We start from the raw sequence: 20,109 nt of genomic DNA, 5'->3' as shown, positions 1-20,109 counted from the left end.
ATTCATTCATGCTGAATTATTTCCTTCTTTAAGAGTTACACTGTGCACTGACAAAATTTGTGTTGAGATTCTAAATAAGGGAAGCCCTTTTTCACTTTTTTTTTTTTTTTTTTTTTTTCACACAAGTCATGGAAGACACGTTTGATGTAAGTTGACTTGTCTGGCTCTAGATTGACCAAAGACAATAGATCATTCAAGATCCTCGTATTGCTTATAAAACAGGAAACAAGAAAGAAGCTGTTAAACTATTATATTCAAAATCCAAAGTATATATTCACCCTTCTCAAAACCCTGCTGGTTTTATTGCAGGTTATTTATCTATTGTTGAGAACGTAAGTAAAGATATAAGGTAATAGGGCTGATATCTCTCTCTTTTTTTTTTTTCTTTTCTTTTAGTCAGAGCATCAATACCTAGTTGCTTGGACACCTGAGACAGTCATTCCCTCCAAAGACAAAGAGGCCTTTGTTCAAGTGGATATTCATCCAGACGATAAGAATGAAATTCAATGTGAGTCCTGACTGAGTTGATTTTCATGCTTAATGCTATATCTCTAGCTTCTATTGTTTTACCAGAAGAACATACATTGTATGCTCTATCTGCTCCTGTAGACACGATTCATTCTCTACTTGTTCAAGCACCTTCTTTTTCTCGATGGTATGGCCATATTGTAATCAACTTTAAAGAGGGACCGAGTGCTGGTCCCTTTTGGTTTCATGATGATGAAAGCAAGAGTACTATGCTTCAAAAGAACACGCAGGGTGGTAAATTTGTAGGCAATACACAGCAAGTACGTTGGGGAGGGGATGAGTTTATCGATCGATTAGGTCAACTTGTGCCTGTACACGCGTAAGTCAACACTGTTCTCTCTTTTGATAATTAAGTTGCTCTAGCTCCGAGACAGACTATTTATATCTTGTGGGTCATGGCAATACATCACCTGCTTTATTCGCAGCAACTCAAATGGATCCTTTTGTTGCTGCAAGTAATCCTTTCTCTTTACACTTTATCGCTCATAGTATCCTCTCCTTAGACATTAAAAGAAGCACGTTGGAACATTTTAGAAAAGTTGTCACGAGTCACCAAGTTTTCAAGAGACACTGCAGTCAACTTGTTAAGTAAACCAGCTACACGTCCTTTAGTTCCTTTGTTCCCTACCCATGTTCAAGAGATGTGTCACCAGAACGAAACAGTCAAACAAACAGTGGACGATTATGATTCAGCACGTATCTTTTTAGCCAAATGGGCGGCTGGTTTAGCTGCTCAATCAAGTCATACAGTACCCAAAGATCAAAAGTATCGTCATGTTGGTGTATGGGGACATGATGGATGGGAAGAAGATACTGCATTAGGTGTTTTTGAAATACTCAATGTAAGTCTACAGGTAATTTGTATGGTATTCATGCCCTTACTCAGTCTGAAAATGATGTCTCTATCCCTACCCATACAAGGACAACACCAGTAACAAGTGCAGAATGGCATTCTTATTTTGATCAAAAGGGTCGACTCTTGGTAGATCTTGAGATAGTCAAGAAGCATATCTTTTCTGGAGGTTTGGATATGCGTATTCGAAAACAGGCTTGGTTGTTTTTGACAGGTGTCTATGCGTGGGACTCTGATACACAAGAGCGTCAACGTATTGATCAAGAAAAAAGGTGAGGAGAAAAGAGATATGGAATTCGTTCTGACCATGTCGATAGTAAACACTATCTGGATCTAAAGCATCAGTGGTTCAACAATGCTTCCCTCAGAGAGACATCAGAATGGCAAGACCAAAAGCATAGAATAGATAAAGATGTGCATCGTACAGATCGTACTGTCGATATTTATATGAATCAAGACTTGGATACTCCCAATATGCAGTCTGGCTCCAACCATCACCTGGAAACACTCAAGCATATTTTATGCACTTATAATGTATTCAATACAGAATTAGGATATGTTCAAGGTATGTCTGATTTATTGTCGCCTTTATATGCTGTGATTGAAGACGAAGCACTTGCCTTTTGGGCCTTTGTTGGCTTTATGGAGCGTATGGTATGTAAATTCAATAGGATAGAATAATTCATGACATGGATAGAAGTCCAATTTCTATACAGATCAATCAGGCATGCATCAACAGTTATTGACCATGGACCTCTTGTTACAATTCATGGATCCTTCTTTATATAAGCATTTTGAACGTACAGACAGTGGTAACTTCTTTTTCTGTTTTCGATGGCTATTGGTTTGGTTCAAGCGTGAATTTACTTGGAAAGACATGTTGGTTTTATGGGAGGTGTTATGGACAGATTACTTGACAGATAAATTTCATCTTTTTGTTGCATTGTCTATTTTGGACCAGGTAAAAGAAAGAAATATAGATAAGGAAACGTATTCATACAAGTAGCATCGAGACGTGATGATGGAGTACTTGAAAAACTTTGATGAAATACTTAAATATACAAATGATCTATCCATGACGATTGATTTACAAGAAACATTACAAAGAGCCGAAATCCTTTATTACCAGTTTAAACAACGAATGGAAGCTGTAGAATCCAAGCGACAATCAGGCAGTACAGTCAAATTACCTGTGATTCACCCACTTTTGCATGAACTCATTAAAAAACAATAAAAATAATAATAATACTAATAATAATAATACTAATAATAAAAGGGAGTCTTATGCAAGTTTCTGGAACATGTTGCTGTTATTAAGGAAACCATAATATATAAGTAAATAAGTAAATAAAAAGAGACCCTATTTTTTCTTGGATATGTATATTAAATGAACCAAGATAATTCATTTTCGTACCATAAGGAGTATGTTTTTTCCTTTCCTGAACAACATGTCTATCCTTCCTTCCATTTTGCTGTAGCACAAGAGCGAGTCTAGTATGATAAAGAATATGGATTTCTTGGTTAAACGTAATACAAAGAAAGAAATATGCATGATGATGAGATACTAATATGATCCCTATACTCAAGTCTTGTCTTGCGTTTTCTGTTGAACGCAACAACAAGGTGCATTGGCATAGGTTACATCGAGGTTAGTATTTGAGAGCCCAAAGTTTGAGGTTATTTAGTTGAGCTTGGAGGCAATAAAGATATTAATGAGCATACTCCTTGTAATAAAGATAGTAGGGCTTAATGACTTCTATTGTTACTAGGAACCCGTAGCATATGTAACCTGTATTATGCTAACGGATATAGCACCTTGAAAGCCGTTTTTTAAGGCATGGAGAAAATTAGCCAAATATTGAAAGGGGTTTCATTCAGGAAAACGCAGTTCAGAGTCCGCAAATAACTTTTTTTTTTTTTTTCGAGCCTTACTCCTCGAAAAATAAAGACATTGGTATATTTAGAGGTGTAAATAAAGTGTACAAGGTTGTGTTTAATAAACTTAAATTTCTTCTTGTATGATTTTGCGACAACCATGGCACTTTATGGTCATCTAACTTGATCTTCTTTTATCTCAAAGTCTTATTCATAAAGTATATTCTATTTTTACATCATTTGAAGAATATCTACAGCTTTTGTTAGCACATCAAGATTCAGAAAAAAAGGGTGTTTTGAGCAAGTTGAAACAAGTGTTTTATTTAATAATTATTTTTTTTCAAAATCTACTGTCAAAATGTGGGTATCCAACTCATGTATGCATGACCTTGCCTCGTTCGCTCTACACTTGGGTCCATTCCCTTGAATGAATCAGCAGACAACAAGTATGTACTGCCACAATAATGTAGTGTGAAGCAGCACCAACTTTTTCTTGAACAGTATATCCTTTATTGCACAGAAGAAGCATAATAGACTTTCTGTGCAACACACATAAACAAAGTCACCTATAAATTTTTTTTTTTTTTTACCTTTTCCCTTTTTTTTCTTCTATATTATGGACCAACAAGAAGCCAAGAAACAAAAGCTTGACAATCCTGTTGAGCAACAAGAAGAAGAACCCGTTATAGAAGAAGAAGAGGGATATTCCGAACAGGATTTAGCACTTGGTCGTGCTCTTCTTCAAGCTGTGATTGATCATGATATGGTAAACTTGGATATGTGTCTATCCATACTTATTTATCTATTAGGAAAAAGTCAAATCCTTAGTGAATGATCAAGAAGCCGACATTTGTTTCACAGACGATATGGGTCGTACACCACTTCATTATGCAGCAGAACATGGTCATTTGGATATTGTCAACTGGCTCTTGTCTGAAAAGCATCCTTACAACCTAACAGATAAACAAGAAGTCACAGCAGGTGAATTAGCACTCAAGAACAAGCATACAGAAGTCTATGATCGATTAGTGGATGAAGGTGTGCGCACTGAACTCTTGATTCGTGCCATGAAAAAAGCATTTGGTGATGACGATGATGAACATGTCATTGCGAATGAAGTCTACCTTCAACAAAAACTTCATTATGATGATAATAAGCTCATGGATGAAAATAACGATGCTGTCATGATGGGCTGGGAAGGTCCATTGATGGTAGAGCATGCAAAAGTGATGTGTCCTAAAGAAGGACTGAATGTGATCAATGTTGGATTTGGACTTGGTCTGATTGATACTGAACTTCAGAAATACAAGCCCAAGAACCATTATATTATTGAAGCACATCCTGATGTATATGCTCATATGTTAAGTTTGGGCTGGGATAAGAAGCCTGGTGTGAAGATCCTGTTTGGTCGTTGGCAAGACATGGTACCTCAATTAGACATCTTATTTGACGGTATCTTTTTTGATACCTATGGAGGTAAGGTTGAGTATCTATACAGCATCATTAATAATAACCCATATATATACATATATTTATTTATTTAGAATTCTATGATGATTTACACACATTTCATGAATGTGTACCCAATATGATGCATGAAGATGGTATTTATACCTGGTTTAATGGTCTTGGTGCTACCAATCAATTCTTTCAAGACATCTATTGTCAAGTATCCGAGATTGATTTACGTGAATTAGGCTTGAGTACAGACTATGTGACCATGCCAATTGATACATGGGCTGAACAAGGTGTTTGGGATGGTGTTCGTCAAAAGTATTGGGTCTTGGATAACTATAAACTGCCTATTTGTAAATTCTTAAAATAATAATCATAATAAACATTGTCTGTAAATAAGCATTCGTTTATTAAGCAATGAGTTCAACAACACCACCAGCAGCTTTGATCTTCTTTTCAGCAAGACTGGAGACGAAACGAGTACGGACAATGACAGGTTGAGAGATGGTACCCTTGGCAAGAACCTTAGCATAACCCTATTATAAAACACTGTCAGAAATCCATTTGATCAAGCGAATGTAACTTACGTTTTGAAGAGCATCAATGACAGGCACCTTTTCAGTGTTCTTGTACTTTTCACGGACACCTTCACCAGCAAGAGTCCAGATCTTGTCAAGGTTGACAACAGGACGCCAGTTAGGGTTCTTCTTCAAGTGGAAGTGACGCATACCGACCTTACCAAAGTAACCAGGATGGTACTTATCCATGTTGATACGGTGGTGGTGTTGACCACCAGCAAGACCACGACCACCAGGATGCTTTCTGTGCTTACCGATACGACCGTGACCGGCAGAGACATGTCCACGCTTCTTTCTGTTGTGGTGAAGTCTGGTAGGCTATCAAACAATCAGTTTCATCCATCCATCTATCCATCCATCCATCCACATACCATTTTCGTGAAAAAACGAGAGAGAGAGAAAGATTCACTTGTATGGGATTACTTTCATGACTACACACTTCTTTCATGCACCCGCCTCTAACATTGTCTTTACACATAGCTCATTCCTTTTTTTTTTTTTTCAGTCAAACTCCGCTCATCATTACTTTCGGGTCCAGTCCGGTTCATCTATGTATGCATTACAGCTGGATGACTTGTCAAGAGAGATTACATAGGATCAAGATATACTCATCATCATAGGTTATATATAGGTCAATAGAAATAACTCGTTTGATACCATCAATAAAAGCCTCTCTCCCCTTTTTTTTTTTTTTTTATCTTTTCCAATGATCCATTTCAAGACACGTCACACGACTTTTTTTTTCTTTCTTTCCTTTTCTTCTTTATGTCCAACACACCACCCGTATCAGAGTCACAACAAGTAGCAGCAGCAGTATCTCATTCTGCTACTGATATTGATAACATGGTCGCGTCTTACCTTCAAAAGAAAGGCTATAAAACAACAGAGGCTATCTTTTTACGTGAAGCCAAAGGAGAAAAAGTCAGTGTAGATAATAATGAGATGACAGACCACCAAGCACCTGTCAAGAGTGATATCGACGCGTATGATTTAAGTTATAAAAGTCTAAGAGAATGGATAGAGAATTCATTGGATTGGTACAAGGTATACATCTACTTTTTCATTTCTTCTTTTTTTTTTTTAACATGATAGCCTGAATTACGATCTGTATTGTATCCTATCTTTGTTCATTCTTACCTTGATCTTGTTGGCAAACATCTCACTGACAAAGGTAACAAAATAGTGGTAATACAAGACTGACATCCTATAGCAAAACCCTTTTTCAATACTTATAAACGAGACCATGTTGAATTACACACAATTGACTTAAATACGCTTGAGACAGTCACTGAACCCCATCATATCCGCGAGAATGAACTAGCACGCATGTACAGAGACAACAAATACAATCTACGCATGTCGGGTGTACCTTTTGAACTGTTTCTGAATTACTTGCAAGACAACAAATTCATGTTGCTGTTGCGTATCGTGAATCAATACTTGAATATTCAAGGTGAGTAGAAGAGATAGTGTGTGTATGTGCTCATTGTATGTTAGTGGTCCATGGTAAATTATTGAAATCCGCAGGCGGGTTAGAGATGGATGATGTGATTGGTATTATTGGACACCAAAGTCAACAATTAGAAGCATTCAATCAACAACCTGTTCAACTCGGTATGAATCAACTGGATCAATCGTTTCGAGATGAGATAGAACAAGCCATTCAAGAAAGTCAACCAGTCCAAAAAGAAGAAGAAGAAGCAGCAGTACAAGAGAATCCAACATTAGAAGCCTTTAGAAAGAGAATCCAAGAGAATACAGTGGATGGTCCAGCCTTTGGTGATATCCCATTACCTCCTTAGTAAGTAAACTACGGGTGTATTTTCGAAATTGACGCTTGGTTTAAGTAGGGGAACAGATATTCAGGCAGAACTGGATTCATTGAAAGACATGAATTATCGTATGCCATTAAATGAGACTTCCTTACCTAGTATATGCTGTTATACTTTTCATAATACACATGACAGGTATATATATATATATATATATATATATATTTACATATACACACACATAGACTAATAGCCTATAGTCTGAACTGTGTCACTACTACACAAGATGCTACTTTGATTGCTGGTGGATTCTCTGAATCGTTTATCAAGATATGGAGTCTAAAAGGAGAAAAACTAAGATCACTTCGAAACACAATTAACCCTGCTCATGTGAATGACTGTAAGTAAAGAGAGGACTTGATAACTGTAGACTGACCCCATCTGGTTAGACCATGACCTAAACCGTCAAAAGGAACGCCATGGATCAGAATACAAAAAACTAGTGGGTCATGGTGGACCTGTATATGGCCTTAGTTTTAGTCCAGACAACAAATACTTGGTGTCTTGTTCAGAAGACAAGACAGCCAGATTATGGAGCACACAGACATTTTCGAATTTAGTAATCTATAAGGGACACAACAGTCCTGTTTGGGATGTTGATTTTGGTCCATTTGGATTCTATTTTGCCACTGCTTCTCATGATAGAACAGCACGTCTTTGGAGTTGTGATCAGATCAATCCCTTAAGAATCTTTACTGGCCATCTATCAGATGTGGATGTAAGTATCTACATGTCAAGGATGTGACTGATGGAATCCTACTTGTTAGACAGTCAAATTCCATCCCAACTCGAAATATCTAGTGACGGGTTCAAGTGACCGTACATCAAGATTATGGGATGTCCAAAAGGGGACTTGTGTTCGTGTATTTACAGGTCATACAGGTCCTATCAAGACAGTCGCTGTCTCACCTAATGGTCGACTGATGGCTTCTGCAGGTGAAGATAAGTCGATTATGTTATGGGATTTAGGCAGTGGCAAACGTATCAAGAAACTCACTGGTCATACTGAATTTATCTATTCATTGGCCTTTAGTGCAGACAATGGTGTGTTGGTATCAGGGGGTGCTGATAGTACAGTGCGTGTATGGGATGTCAATACGGACACAACATCTGCTATAGCCAAAAAGCGATTCAAGACAGAAGATGAAGATCGAAAGAAAAAAGCCATTCTTGAGAGGTAAAGTGTATATATATATATATATATATGTGTGTGTGTGTGTTTTTATTTATTCATCGTTTTAGTCATGAGCAATTAGGGGTGTTTCCTACAAAACAAACACCTATTTATGATATCCAATTCACAAGTCGCAACTTATGTCTTGTTTCTGGTGCATTTACACAAAAAGATAAATAAATCTACATGTATCTTGACATGGCAATCATGGAATAGATAATAGAAGAAGCAATCATAGCCATGACCATAATAAAATTCACTTTACCCCAAAAGGATTCATATTCATTTCGACTTGCTGCACAGCAACAAGCACCAATCACCCATAACGGTGGACAAAACCTATTAGATACCCATTAGTCTTCATTCGTGTGCTGATCATCTCACCATCCAAATAAAAAGAAAATAGCCGCAAGAGGAAATTTCCTGCGCTCTGCAAGCTGACGTTGATGACGAACACTGACGGTGGATTCTGAATAAGGAATATCGATGGTTTGATATCGTACTTGAGGTACGGGCATGGGTTGAGGCATAGGCATAGATTGAGGCATAGGCATTTGAGGATAAAGAGGCTGTATGGCTTGGTGCGTCTCAGGTGTATGTGGTGTTTGATAATGAGGATTAAAGGGTGGAGACTGACTACTACTACTTGTATAGTTGGGATTAAAGGGTGGTGTCTCTTGATAAGCTGGAGGAGGAGCCTCTTGATCTACATCGGATGTATTATAGTGTTGCTTACTCATATCTTTGAAAAACAATAATAATGATAATAAAAAAAGAAAAAAAAAACAAAATAAAAAGAAATGATCTCTCTGGTTTTATAGTCGGTCATTCAATTCTATAAATCCATTTTATGAAATCCTTTATAGAGTGATGTCATGATTCATGCATTTTGCCAATCTTGGATGACCCAAAAAAAAGGGGTAGCCAATCGATATAAAATAGAAATCAACGCATCTTTCTTTTGTTTCTTTTTGTCTTTTTTTCTTTTTTTTTTGTTTTCTTTAAAGGATGACTGTTCAACCAAAGCATCTCTTATGCTTAATGTTATTATGGCCTATGATGGCATCAGCTTCTTTATTGACATTATCTCATCATAAAAAGACGGTAATCAAACTATCCTAAAGAAGGATATGCTTACATACGATAGTGTTCTGATATAGAATCACATACTGATCAATGTGCATTTGTCATGAGTGCTTGTCATGGATTTAGTGGTGTATTTCTAAGGTTTTATTACTGTTCAACACTATGGAAACCTTGTATTTTAATGATCATGGTAAGAAAGTTAAAAAAAAAAAAAAAAAAGGTGAATTCTAAATTTCATATGTATACATAGATATCTGGTCTATTTCTTTTGTTTGGTGCAGTGAGTGTCGTAGCTGCTGATTTCTTTTGTACGTTTATCGTTATGCATATGAAACTAAACAAACATTAGGTCCTAATCTTCAAACGATTTCTTCACGACTTCAATTATCAGAAAGCATGGTAAGTGTATCATGACTGGGATAGATGGACTCATAAAACAAAGGCGGGTGTCACGGTGCTTGCGTTTGGGAATGGAAGTCCGGATCTGTTTAGTACATTCACGTATGTACGTATGTAAAAGGAGAGCATATTTGTTTATATGATTTGTTTTTTTTTAGTGCCATGAATAGCGGATCTGGTTCATTAGCGATTGGTGAACTGATTGGTGCAGCTTTCTTTATTGTTAGTGTTGTCTCTGGCTGTATGGGTATCATTCGCCCCTTTCAGTCCAAACGGATTACATTCATGCGGGACGCGTCTTTTCTTACAGGTGCCATCATGATCATGACATGGATTGTCTATCACCAACGCATCTGTTGGTACCATGGATTAATCTTGATTGGCTATTATGTGACCTATGTCGCTGTTGTGGTCATGGGTGCCTATCGGTTTCCTCAAGAAGAACCTCTAATAGAACCCAAATCGACGCATGAAGAATTACTAACAGAGACATCCAGACTCTTACAAAACAGACCACTTCGTCTCGACATTCCTGCGCATGGATTTCAAGATCATGTAGGGCATGTCATTCGACCTGTATCGCCCAACTCTTCGCATCTATCAAGAAAATCATCCATGCATTTAGACTTTCCTCGTACGACCAGCACAAATGGGTCTATTTCGTCTCGTCTGTATCGACATGCCATGTCGCCCCGTGTTGGTATGCGTACTTCTCTTTTTAGTGCAATTGAGGTAAGTTTAACAGATCTAGACCAACCACTGATCTATAAAAAAAAAAGTTCCAAGAACAAGTCGCAAGCATCAAACGAGCCAATAGTACCCAAATATTGAGACACAGAAGGGATGGTTCTGTTCTGAAGCGACACACGCAAGCATCTGTACCCTGTATATCTGCACGACAGGAGAGTGTCGATCAACAAGGCACATCCTCCATGACCCATGATGACTATTTTACTTATATCTCAGCTGCCACACATCCAGCTGAACCCAGTATACCCGAAATCCGATTAGACCAACCTGACGAACTGCCTACGCCGAAACAGCCCACTCAGGACCTTTTGTTAGAAGAATCCGTCTCGCTCTTTTGGATGGACGAGATCTGCAGTACCTTGTTCCCTACCTTACAAGACTGGCATAGTAAATCGACTTTTGCTAGACTAAGTGCGTTGGTGGCTGTTCCCTTAGTGTTGGTCTTCACACTCACTTTACCTGTGGCTGAAAGTGATGAAGTCAAGGTGGACGATATTGAAGTGACTGAATCTACACCTCAAGTGGTTGTCGTTGCTTCAGAAGGACTCATGCCACCTCCCTTGGCCAACAAGAGTAGTTATTTGACCGTGCCTTCATCTGAACGCAGTTTGTCTGACTTAAATGGCGATACATCCCTGTTGTTAGAAGAGGATGAAGAAAGCCAACGTGGTTGGTGTCGTTGGCTCGTTGCCACACAAGCAGTCTTTGCTACCACCTTCGTGACCGGTGTGATGGCCTGTAAAGTGTATTGTGTATGTTTTCTTAGATTGACTTGATGTGTATATATATATATATAGTGAATGGGTTTATTCCTTCGTATGGTATTCTGGTCGGGTTCTTCATGGGCTGCGTTGGTTCTGCTGTTGTGCTGGTCAAGACAGAAGCCCATGAGGCACCCACATGGCATTGGATGTTGTCGTTTGTTGGGTTTGTGATTGCGTTGAATTGGATCTTTTTATTAGCGAATGAAATGGTGGGTTTGTTACAGGCCTTAGGTGCTATCTTTGACATTAGTGAAGCTATCATGGGTCTCACGATCTTTGCTTTGGTAAGTCATGATGTGTATTTTATATGAAGGTTCTTTCTGACAAGCACCTATTAGGGTAATAGTATTGGTGATTTAGTGGCAAATACCGCCATTGCCAAGGTAAGACAGAGGGTTGCTTCATAAATGATCTCATGTTTGTTAGATGGGATTTCCTACCATGGCTATTTCAGCTTGTTATGCTGGTCCTTTACTGAGTAAGTAAGTATTCTTAAAAGCATGCTTCTGAAAGAGATCTGTTAGACATGGTTCTTGGTGTTGGTATTTCCTCGACTTATCAAACATGGCTTACCGGCAAACCTTATGAACTTGCAATTGCACCTACCATTTTGATTTCTTCGTTTGGCCTGATCACTGTTCTCTTAAGTACCTTGATTGTCGTCAATATCAATGGCTATCATATCACAAAAGGACTTGGGTGGTGGATGATTGTGGTTTATGTGACCTGTACCACAGTGAATTTGATGATTGAATTTCATGCATTTTAATCACGTGATGTAAATAAAGGATGGAGGGTTTCTAATTTTGTTTTTTTTTTTGTTATGTCTCCTGCAAACACGCCTTCTAACATAGACTCTAAAACACATTGGGATCACCATGTAAGATGTGTTTATGTGTGTGATAGCCATCCACTCATGATTCTAGAATCATCTTGCCACCACATCGTGGGGCTCATTAGCCAAATCATGTGTGTTGGATGAACTGGCATCGTTGTTTATTGAGGATCTTAAGGATTGTATCCTATGCCCTGCTATCGATGAGTTTGTATTACAACAAAGAACTACGCGTCATGCGTCTGATTCAGCCAACATGAGAGTGTCGTTTGATGAAACATGGCAGGATGGTATCGATCAAGCCAGGCATACACTCGCTTACTTGGAACACATGGATGCAGAAGAAGCATTATGGCTTCGTCCTGAATCACCTCCATTGGATCTCTCTCCGGCATGGGATCCTTTTCATCATGTAAAAGACATGGAAGAGTTAGTTTATATGCATCAGGCCTTGCTTGGAAGCACACCACCCGATGCGCATGTCACCTCAGCAGCACGTACACAGCCGTATGATCCCAAACACACATTACCCACCCGTCTTGTAAAAACGATGCACCATCATCGTTATGTGGTTACCAAATCCATCGACACAGTCAAACGCCCTCAGGTCAGACTCAAGTGCCAGAAATCCCCTATTCATGCATGGGGAGTCTATGCAGACCAACCGATTGCTGCTCATACGATGGTCATTGAATTTGTAGGGGAAATCGTTCGTCAACAGGTAGCAGAGGCACGTGAAAGACAGAGAGGGATAGGCAGTCGTTACCTGTTTCGTGTGGATGAAGATACCATGTTGGATGCGACACACAAGGGCAACATGGCTCGGTTTATTAACCATTGCTGCACAGTAAGTGATGACAGGATAAAAGTATCTCAATGTGTTAGCCAAACTGTAGTGTTAAAATCATGATGGTCCATCAACAGAAAAAAGTCATGATCTATGCTAATCGCGATATTGAAGCAGGAGAAGAAATCACCTATGATTATAAGCTACCAAGTCAAACAGAAAAGATACCTTGTCGTTGTACAAGTAAATTCTGTAAAGGAACGTAAGTCTTTAAGAAGGGGACCCTCTATACTTTTTCTGTAGCTGATGATTCTAGTTTGAATTAATGCAATTGAGTCACGTGAATGACCTCCTTTGCGTTTCATAGCTCTCTCTTTTTTTTCGTGATTTTTTTCTTCTCTTTTTCTTTTTCAATATACAATGAAAACACTTGTTGGACCTACTTGTGCAACTGCTTGTACTTTATTATCTGTGTGTGGTATTATCTTTCTTGTAAGTGTTTCCTAGTTGTCATCGTGTATAACACATGTAGGTTGCACTTGGTTTTGCATTTGATGCCAAAGTCGAAGTCTTGACAGAGTTTGTGAGTGACCCAGACGACCCTAAAGCAACTGCTCAAGCGTGTTTCTCTGCTGCTATTGTCTATGCTTGTTTTGTGGGTCTTTGTGGCTGTCAGGTAAGCTATCAACAGAAGTTTATATCTTTATTCATTTTCTTGTTCTAGTTATTGGTTCATAAATTCAATTCTCGTAATCAAATTCAACTTTAATACCATATTTTAATAAATGATTATATATATATATATATATATAAATGACACAAATATATCATTTTAAAGAAATATTATTGGGATTTATCTTTACGAACAGTGATGTCCTTGAGAGCAGCTAACATTTGATCGCGACAACCAGTGGCAAGTTTTTCAATGTCAGCAGATGCTTCTTGAACACCGTCTGTGGGGATAGGAGGCAAGACTATTGTATATCATGAATATAACTATCATTGTAAGCCATGTGTTATACCTTTGCAACGGACAACGCCATTCGTAAATCGTTTCTCTTTAGCACTGTAGATATCATAGTAATTAGAGAAAACGACAGGTACAATAGGAACACGAGCTTGTACAGCCATATAAAAGGGACCCTTTTTAAAAGGAAGTAGGTCAATTTTACCAGCATGACCACGGGTACCTTCAGGGAAGATCCATACATTGATCTACTTTTATGAGTCTCTATTCCTCTTGATCGAGATGGACTTACATTTTTCTGGTGAATGTCTTCTGCCGCCTTACGGGCTTCTTTGACAGCACTGTCTCTATTCTTGCGATCCAAAAAGATAGCATTACTCAATATCACTAGACTGTCGTCAGTAACCTGATCATACACATGAAGAAGAAACTTACTAAACCAACCCAAAAAGGGGTAATATTTCAATTGTTTTTTAGCGACGACGGTAGTATTTTTAGGATACACTTTACCCATCAACATGACATCCAGACTGGATTGGTGGTTCATGACATAAATAGCAGGACCTTGTATCTCTTGAAGGTTTTCTTGTCCTTCCACCTTGACTTCAATGCCACAAAAGAATTTACCAAGATAATAATAGCCACGAGCCACTGACCACTGGATGAGATGTCGTTTGCCAATCAAGGGAAACACTAATGAACTGATCGTACCATAGATCGCCATAGACAAGAAACAGAGCATGTTGATACATGAACGATAATAAAATCCACCATATTTAAATAGAACAAGAAGACATACACTCGACATGATAATAATGGGCAAAATGAAATGCGATTCTACAGGGGCAACATAAGTTGTCAATACATGATATCGAGGCTATACCTGTCTCTTCTTTCATTCTATGTTATTCAATAAGAGAGAAAGAAAGGAAAAAGAGAGAAAATATAAGATTCTTATACAGGCAAACTCAGAAAATCTTTACATGTGAAAAACTTGATGATGTGTCATTCATTTTGCTGAGCTTACAAACAATAACTTGCAATTTTTTAGTTTGTATCAGTGCGTTACACTTGTATTTATTTCGCTTTTTTTTTTTTTTTTTTTATATATTTCTTCTTTCTTTTCTTTCTTTTCTCTTATTTTCTCTTATTATTTCTTTCTTTTGTATCATGGGTGCTACATGTTGCAAAGAACAAGAAGAATTAGATTTTAGTCAAGGTAAACAACATATACAAAGATGCGATATTCATTCCTTTTTGATTAGGACCTGAACTGGGTCATTTTCAACTACTCAAAATCATTGGACAAGGTGTGTATGGCAAAGTCCGAATAGTCCAACACAAAAAGACAAAGAAACAATACGCCCTTAAATACATTGACAAATCCATCTGTATCAAACAAAAAGCCATAGCCAATGTCATTCTAGAGCGTCATTTACTCGAACGTATCGACCATCCTTTCATTGCTAATTTACGCTATGCTTTTCAGGACGATGAAACACTCTTTATGGCACTCGATCTGATGCTTGGAGGTGACTTACGGTTTCATCTCCACCAGCAACTCAGGCCACATGAAGGCCAAGTAAGGCATCAAGTGGCCTGTATTGCGCTTTCATTGAATTACCTTCACAAGACAAACATCATTCACCGAGATATAAAACCCGAAAATATCTTATTGGACCAAAAAGGATATGCTCACCTGAGTGATTTTAACATTGCTATCCAATTTGATCCCAGTCAACCGTTAATTTGGTCCATGGCGGGTACAATGGCTTATATGGCACCCGAAATGTTGGCCAGAAAAGGTTATTCAACGCAAGTGGACTGGTGGAGTTTAGGTGTGGTGATGTTTGAACTTTTGTTTCAAAAGGTAAGATACAGAAATCACATTGTTTACTTATCTTGTTTGATAGCGTCCCTTTGTTGCCTCGACAAAAGAAGCTTTGATTCATGCCATTTTACATGATCCACTTGTATTTCCAAATGAAATCATTTCAAGAGAATGCAGAGATATCTTGACTGGTGTAAGTTAGCCATGGGATGCATTCACAAAGTGACTGATAGGTTGTTTAGTTGCTGGACAAATCACCTTTTCATAGACTAGATTTTGAAGATGTCAAATATCATCCTTGGTTTAGGGGCTTTGATTGGGGTTTATTGGAACATAAACAGCTGACTCCACCTATTCGACCTGACGTACGTAAAACAAAAAAAAAAAAAAAAACTCTAAATGTGTGATAGAAAAAGAATCATAAATTACGTATGATGAATTATAAAGAGTTTCAAGAAGATGGACTTAAATCACATAAACGTACTTCAGTCATCAGAACCAGTTTTGATGCAGACAGTAGTCCAGTGACAATGGAAGCAAGGTATCGAATGCAGTTGGAAGACGAGTTTTTGAATTATGATTATACACATCATCAGATGGCGGAACAAGCAGGCGGTCATTTTAGTAGTTTTTTGGAACAGAGAAGAAATTCACTCAAAAGGCAATATGATCGTTTCAAACGAAGATCACAATCCAGTTATCATGATTTAATGATTTCAGAGTGAAATGTTTATATATATAGTATTGTGTACATAGAATAAAATGTAAATATAATCCTTATGCATAAAAACAATGAGAATAAAATAAGAAAGTGGCTGAACATGGTATTGGACTAGACGCGTCTTTTTCTTTTTTTTATTGTTACAGCCACTTCCCAATACAGTAAACCATTTCCAGAAATGGGTTATAGTATTCTTTGTTGAATCAAATCCTATACCACTGGCTCTCTCGTTTGATATGAAACGTGTATAGAGAGACGATAAGAAGAAAAAAAAAAGAAAACTTTTATCTAGTGTAGTTTATAGGATCATCGCATTTTCTACACGCTTTGTGCTGAATAGAATACAGTAATTTATGCTGATATGAATAGTATTTTGTCACCATGGTTGTCACCGTTGGAATTCAATAGGATTCAAATGATCAAATGCATTCAAATTCCACTTTGTAGGTCATACGATCATGGTGTCTAACATTGAAAAATAAGATTAAAGGAGCGCTAAAGAATCAGCGGTCATATTTTATATGGTTATCTCTTTCAAAAGAGGAATGACAGCTATCTTCTCTGAGTGAAATAAAGTTATCCTCAGAGTCACAGGAACGAAGGGGGGGGTTCATCATCAGTTTAAAAGAAAGTTATACATTCATGAAAAATAACTCTATTTTTATAAAGTACATTACTCGATCAACATTTGACTTCTTGAGACCTTAAGAAAGTAACATTTGTGATGCTTGTTTGATGGAGAAAAATCAATAATGAATATGATAACCTTTGGAATCAATCACAGTTTAGTATTGGTCAGCCATTTTGTCGATTAAGCATGTACAGATCAATGTCTGTTATTTCCCTTCTATTCTCTGTTCTTATAGTCTAATGTAAATATCACTTATGTGTTTCATGCTCTGCTTAATTTTTAGAATTTAATTTTTGCTCAGAATCCAAAGCTCCGAAATAAATTCAGAAAGACAATGTCATGATCTACTTTTCAGTTTGAATATTCAACTTGAAAGACATAAAGGACCAGCAGAAGATAAAGACAGAAAGCAAATGTATAATATTTTTACTGAAATGATAGTTGATCAGTAACAGCCATATGTATCTTTTATAATAAAAATGAAGTCTATACAGTTTAAGGTCTTTTTCTTGACACCAAGCTTATTCCCTCACTTTTCAAATTTGCCAGAATTCTATATATGTACTCCAAGTTCTGTCTTGATTTGTATTCACTTTCCAATTTGGGTCAGAAGCTTCAATTAATGCTATTTTCATATGGAATCCCTTTCATTTTGTCATGCTGTCTAACTTTTTATCTAATTCCAACAAGATTATAGCAGATTTTCTATTATTTAAATAGGATAGTATGTTTTCTTTAATAATTGATTGAAAGCAGGTTGTTTATGTTTATTTTTGAACAAATCAGGCTAGTATTGTTCAGCAGAATATGTTTTTTTTTAACATCAGTCATTATCAAAAAAAAAAAAAAAAAATATGAGGCCCATCATGTCTTACAGTTTTGTATCAAAATCAAAAAACCACTAGTAGTTCATCACACAAGCAACTTTTGACAATGGTGTTATAGACTAAAAATGCTTTTCTAACATCAACAAGCATACTTTAAATATTGAACTTATGAGGGCCTTAGAAAAATGTACGTAACGCATATAAAACGAGATAGGCTATTTTATACGTTAAATTGCAAACATAATTCATAAACAATGTGATTTCATAAAGTTTTGAGCTCTACGCACGTAAATTGACTACCTTATCTTAGGCTTCAAGTCAGTATGTTGTAATATAATTTTAGATGATTTTTTATTTTTTTTTGAAGCAAAATACAGCCCCTGAAAAACTCTATGGATCAAGTGTAAGATAGTTTACTAACTTACACTTGATCCTCCCAAATCAAAGAAAGGAAGTGTTTGCTTATCAAAAATGTCAACATGTTGGGAAACATACTTTAATAGGCGGAATCATACTCCGATGTTACGATTTCGATACATTTGAAAAAATGAATAAATATATAGTGAATCATAGCACCAGCTCGATACTTTACAGGGAGAAACTTGTACATCTCCTCTTTATACTACGAAAAATCCAGACAAAAAACAATGAATTTTAGCTAGCAATCATTAGTTAGAACTATGACTATTTTTCGACTTTTTTTTTTACTGTTACAATAACAAACTTTATGGTTTGCAATATATAAAAAATACCCTTCAGTACATGTATTAGATATGCTACAGACTACCATGTATTCACAATTCTAATTTTATCACTCGCTTTTTTATAGTAAAAAACACATTCAGCTCAAAAGGTACATTACCATTTGCATGATTTAATAAAATCAATTGTATATTGTCTTGAGAAAAACACCAATAATCAACACACATGCATATACCTAACTAAGAGTATTTTCGCTTGTTACTACATGTCTTTTAGATTATTTTATTGATTATTAAATTTATTGAGATATATATGTAAATCTACAAGGTTGACAGCCACAGCATCAGATAGACTACAGAGATACAAGTCTAACATGCAATAATATTTGAAGCTATCAAATGTCCAAAATCAACACAAATCTATCTCAAATATAAAGCTTTGAAACTGGAAACCACTCAAGGCCTGTTACTCATCATTAAATGTCATTTAATAGAAAAGAACATGGATGAACATAGATAAACATGGATGAGTGGAACAATAGAAAAAAAATGTGTATTTTAGGCCTTCGAAATTTGTCATTTTCTATTTTTTTTTTTAATTTAATTTAATTTTATTTTTTAGAAAATATTTTTTTAGTATACAAATGGCATACTTGTAAGTCGGCATACCTGTCAATATTCTTCTTATTTTTGAAAATGCTCTTTTTTTTTGTAGAATTATCACTAGAGCGTAAGCAATGGAAGAAATTATAGAAAGACTCGTATGCCTAAGGCCTTCGTGATCAAAGTGATGGTCCACAAAAACATTTTCAAAAATAAGAAAAATATTGACAGGTATGCCGACTTACAAGTATGCCATTTGTATACTAAAAAAAATATTTTCTAAAAAATAATTATTTTATTTTTATTTTTATTTTTTATTTTTATTTTTTATTTTTATTTTTATTTTTTTTTTTTCATTTTTATTTTTTATTTTTTCATTTTTTCATTTTTTCATTTTTTCATTTTTTCATTTTTTTTATTTTTATTTTTTTTTTGTTTTAATCTAATTCTCTTAAAATTAAAGACACTACAGCGTAAGCGATGGAAGAAATCTTCTATCAGAAATGGATGATGGAAAACCTTGGCCAAATTCTCACTCAAATGTGGAAGAGAAAGGCATTTAATGGAAGATCTTTTCCACCGATGAAAGAAAAGTACAATTGCTTACGCTATAGTGATAACTTTACAGAAAAGGTAGCTAGAGCGATGAAAAAAAATTATGGAAAGACTCGTATGCCTAAGGCCTTCGTGATCAAAGTGATGGGTCCACAAAAACATTTTCAAAAATAAAAAATATTGACAGGTATGCCGACTTACAAGTATGCCATTTGCGTACTCAAAAAAAATTTTTTGAAAAATAATAAAAACTAGCACTTAAAATAAAACCACTACTCTAAAGTAAATCAAAAATATTTCTTGTAATGACAAAAAAAAAGTAAATTTTTCAATTTTTTGCTTGAAATTTTAAAAAAG

At 36.3% G+C, this 20,109-nt stretch overlaps 10 protein-coding genes across 10 annotated transcripts; 7 read left to right on the top strand and 3 right to left on the bottom strand.

The window, feature by feature from the left end:
* The first annotated feature begins 95 nt into the window (after nt 1–95).
* Nucleotides 96–2,677, top strand: B0P05DRAFT_555982 (rab-GTPase-TBC domain-containing protein). Its single transcript, XM_051579855.1, has 10 exons — nt 96–146; nt 189–332; nt 397–508; nt 556–847; nt 892–979; nt 1,032–1,370; nt 1,415–1,653; nt 1,699–2,035; nt 2,079–2,342; nt 2,388–2,677. Exons 1-10 carry the CDS (start codon nt 129–131, stop codon nt 2,613–2,615), a joined length of 2,061 nt encoding a protein of 686 aa, XP_051431465.1. The 5' UTR covers nt 96–128; the 3' UTR covers nt 2,616–2,677.
* A 1,177-nt stretch (nt 2,678–3,854) lies between these two features.
* B0P05DRAFT_555972 (ankyrin repeat-containing domain protein) lies at nt 3,855–5,096 on the top strand. The gene is made up of 2 exons (XM_051579854.1): nt 3,855–4,022; nt 4,066–5,096. The coding sequence occupies exons 1-2, from the start codon at nt 3,873–3,875 to the stop codon at nt 4,798–4,800; spliced, it is 885 nt and encodes a 294-aa protein (XP_051431464.1). The 5' UTR covers nt 3,855–3,872; the 3' UTR covers nt 4,801–5,096.
* A 25-nt stretch (nt 5,097–5,121) lies between these two features.
* On the bottom strand, nt 5,122–5,541 carry B0P05DRAFT_555969 (60S ribosomal protein L28-B; the record flags this gene model as incomplete). Its single annotated transcript, XM_051579853.1, has 2 exons — nt 5,299–5,541; nt 5,122–5,247 (listed from the first exon to the last, which is right to left on the bottom strand). Exons 1-2 carry the CDS (start codon nt 5,476–5,478, stop codon nt 5,122–5,124), a joined length of 306 nt encoding a protein of 101 aa, XP_051431463.1. The 5' UTR covers nt 5,479–5,541.
* Nucleotides 5,542–6,231: 690 nt separating this feature from the next.
* Nucleotides 6,232–8,475, top strand: B0P05DRAFT_477092 (WD40-repeat-containing domain protein; the record flags this gene model as incomplete). Its single annotated transcript, XM_051574947.1, has 9 exons — nt 6,232–6,333; nt 6,382–6,460; nt 6,500–6,742; nt 6,787–7,090; nt 7,137–7,256; nt 7,322–7,451; nt 7,534–7,839; nt 7,889–8,298; nt 8,364–8,475. 9 exons carry the CDS (start codon nt 6,232–6,234, stop codon nt 8,473–8,475), a joined length of 1,806 nt encoding a protein of 601 aa, XP_051431462.1.
* A 2-nt stretch (nt 8,476–8,477) lies between these two features.
* B0P05DRAFT_477061 (uncharacterized protein) lies at nt 8,478–9,035 on the bottom strand (the record flags this gene model as incomplete). Its single annotated transcript, XM_051574944.1, has 2 exons — nt 8,478–8,634; nt 8,680–9,035. 2 exons carry the CDS (start codon nt 9,033–9,035, stop codon nt 8,478–8,480), a joined length of 513 nt encoding a protein of 170 aa, XP_051431461.1.
* A 236-nt stretch (nt 9,036–9,271) lies between these two features.
* On the top strand, nt 9,272–12,101 carry B0P05DRAFT_555953 (Sodium/calcium exchanger protein-domain-containing protein). Its single transcript, XM_051579852.1, has 11 exons — nt 9,272–9,399; nt 9,443–9,571; nt 9,632–9,689; nt 9,731–9,780; nt 9,824–9,882; nt 9,939–10,512; nt 10,560–11,268; nt 11,328–11,578; nt 11,633–11,677; nt 11,721–11,772; nt 11,819–12,101. The coding sequence occupies exons 1-11, from the start codon at nt 9,304–9,306 to the stop codon at nt 12,061–12,063; spliced, it is 2,268 nt and encodes a 755-aa protein (XP_051431460.1). The 5' UTR covers nt 9,272–9,303; the 3' UTR covers nt 12,064–12,101.
* Nucleotides 12,102–12,679: 578 nt separating this feature from the next.
* Nucleotides 12,680–13,182, top strand: B0P05DRAFT_476947 (SET domain-containing protein; the record flags this gene model as incomplete). Its single annotated transcript, XM_051574938.1, has 2 exons — nt 12,680–12,976; nt 13,015–13,182. 2 exons carry the CDS (start codon nt 12,680–12,682, stop codon nt 13,180–13,182), a joined length of 465 nt encoding a protein of 154 aa, XP_051431459.1.
* A 154-nt stretch (nt 13,183–13,336) lies between these two features.
* B0P05DRAFT_581132 (uncharacterized protein) lies at nt 13,337–13,685 on the top strand (the record flags this gene model as incomplete). The annotated part of the gene is made up of 3 exons (XM_051582077.1): nt 13,337–13,408; nt 13,449–13,592; nt 13,641–13,685. The coding sequence occupies 3 exons, from the start codon at nt 13,337–13,339 to the stop codon at nt 13,683–13,685; spliced, it is 261 nt and encodes an 86-aa protein (XP_051431458.1).
* Nucleotides 13,686–13,706: 21 nt separating this feature from the next.
* On the bottom strand, nt 13,707–14,867 carry B0P05DRAFT_555935 (uncharacterized protein). The gene is made up of 5 exons (XM_051579851.1): nt 14,767–14,867; nt 14,319–14,720; nt 14,176–14,270; nt 13,939–14,131; nt 13,707–13,890 (listed from the first exon to the last, which is right to left on the bottom strand). The coding sequence occupies exons 1-5, from the start codon at nt 14,780–14,782 to the stop codon at nt 13,760–13,762; spliced, it is 837 nt and encodes a 278-aa protein (XP_051431457.1). The 5' UTR covers nt 14,783–14,867; the 3' UTR covers nt 13,707–13,759.
* Nucleotides 14,868–15,001: 134 nt separating this feature from the next.
* On the top strand, nt 15,002–16,530 carry B0P05DRAFT_555930 (kinase-like domain-containing protein). Its single transcript, XM_051579850.1, has 5 exons — nt 15,002–15,102; nt 15,149–15,753; nt 15,797–15,907; nt 15,957–16,079; nt 16,125–16,530. Exons 1-5 carry the CDS (start codon nt 15,054–15,056, stop codon nt 16,437–16,439), a joined length of 1,203 nt encoding a protein of 400 aa, XP_051431456.1. The 5' UTR covers nt 15,002–15,053; the 3' UTR covers nt 16,440–16,530.
* The last annotated feature ends 3,579 nt before the right edge of the window (nt 16,531–20,109 follow it).

Source organism: Gilbertella persicaria, assembly GCF_025201335.1.
Source record: "Gilbertella persicaria strain CBS 190.32 chromosome Unknown B0P05scaffold_44, whole genome shotgun sequence".
NCBI classification, from domain to species: Eukaryota; Fungi; Mucoromycota; class Mucoromycetes; order Mucorales; family Choanephoraceae; genus Gilbertella; species Gilbertella persicaria.
The sequence above is the reverse complement of the archived record's forward strand: the minus strand, read 5'-3'. Positions and strand labels throughout refer to the sequence as shown.

Bases quoted from the DNA above. Each gene is read 5' to 3' on its own strand.
- B0P05DRAFT_555982 (XM_051579855.1), top strand. The intron at 1,371-1,414 runs GTAAGTCTACAG...GCCCTTACTCAG, and splicing joins GTGTTTTTGAAATACTCAAT to TCTGAAAATGATGTCTCTAT. The intron at 1,654-1,698 runs GTGAGGAGAAAA...CCATGTCGATAG, and splicing joins CGTATTGATCAAGAAAAAAG to TAAACACTATCTGGATCTAA.
- B0P05DRAFT_555935 (XM_051579851.1), bottom strand. The intron at 14,132-14,175 runs GTAAGTCCATCT...TCATAAAAGTAG, and splicing joins AAGACATTCACCAGAAAAAT to ATCAATGTATGGATCTTCCC. The intron at 13,891-13,938 runs GTATAACACATG...GATATACAATAG, and splicing joins TGGCGTTGTCCGTTGCAAAG to TCTTGCCTCCTATCCCCACA.
- B0P05DRAFT_555972 (XM_051579854.1), top strand. From the start codon at position 3,873: ATGGACCAACAAGAAGCCAAGAAACAAAAGCTTGACAATCCTGTTGAG. The intron at 4,023-4,065 runs GTAAACTTGGAT...TTTATCTATTAG, and splicing joins CTGTGATTGATCATGATATG to GAAAAAGTCAAATCCTTAGT.
- B0P05DRAFT_555953 (XM_051579852.1), top strand. From the start codon at position 9,304: ATGACTGTTCAACCAAAGCATCTCTTATGCTTAATGTTATTATGGCCT. The intron at 9,781-9,823 runs GTAAGTGTATCA...CATAAAACAAAG, and splicing joins TTCAATTATCAGAAAGCATG to GCGGGTGTCACGGTGCTTGC. The intron at 11,579-11,632 runs GTAAGTCATGAT...AGCACCTATTAG, and splicing joins GTCTCACGATCTTTGCTTTG to GGTAATAGTATTGGTGATTT.
- B0P05DRAFT_555930 (XM_051579850.1), top strand. From the start codon at position 15,054: ATGGGTGCTACATGTTGCAAAGAACAAGAAGAATTAGATTTTAGTCAA. The intron at 15,754-15,796 runs GTAAGATACAGA...CTTGTTTGATAG, and splicing joins TTGAACTTTTGTTTCAAAAG to CGTCCCTTTGTTGCCTCGAC. The intron at 15,908-15,956 runs GTAAGTTAGCCA...TAGGTTGTTTAG, and splicing joins GCAGAGATATCTTGACTGGT to TTGCTGGACAAATCACCTTT.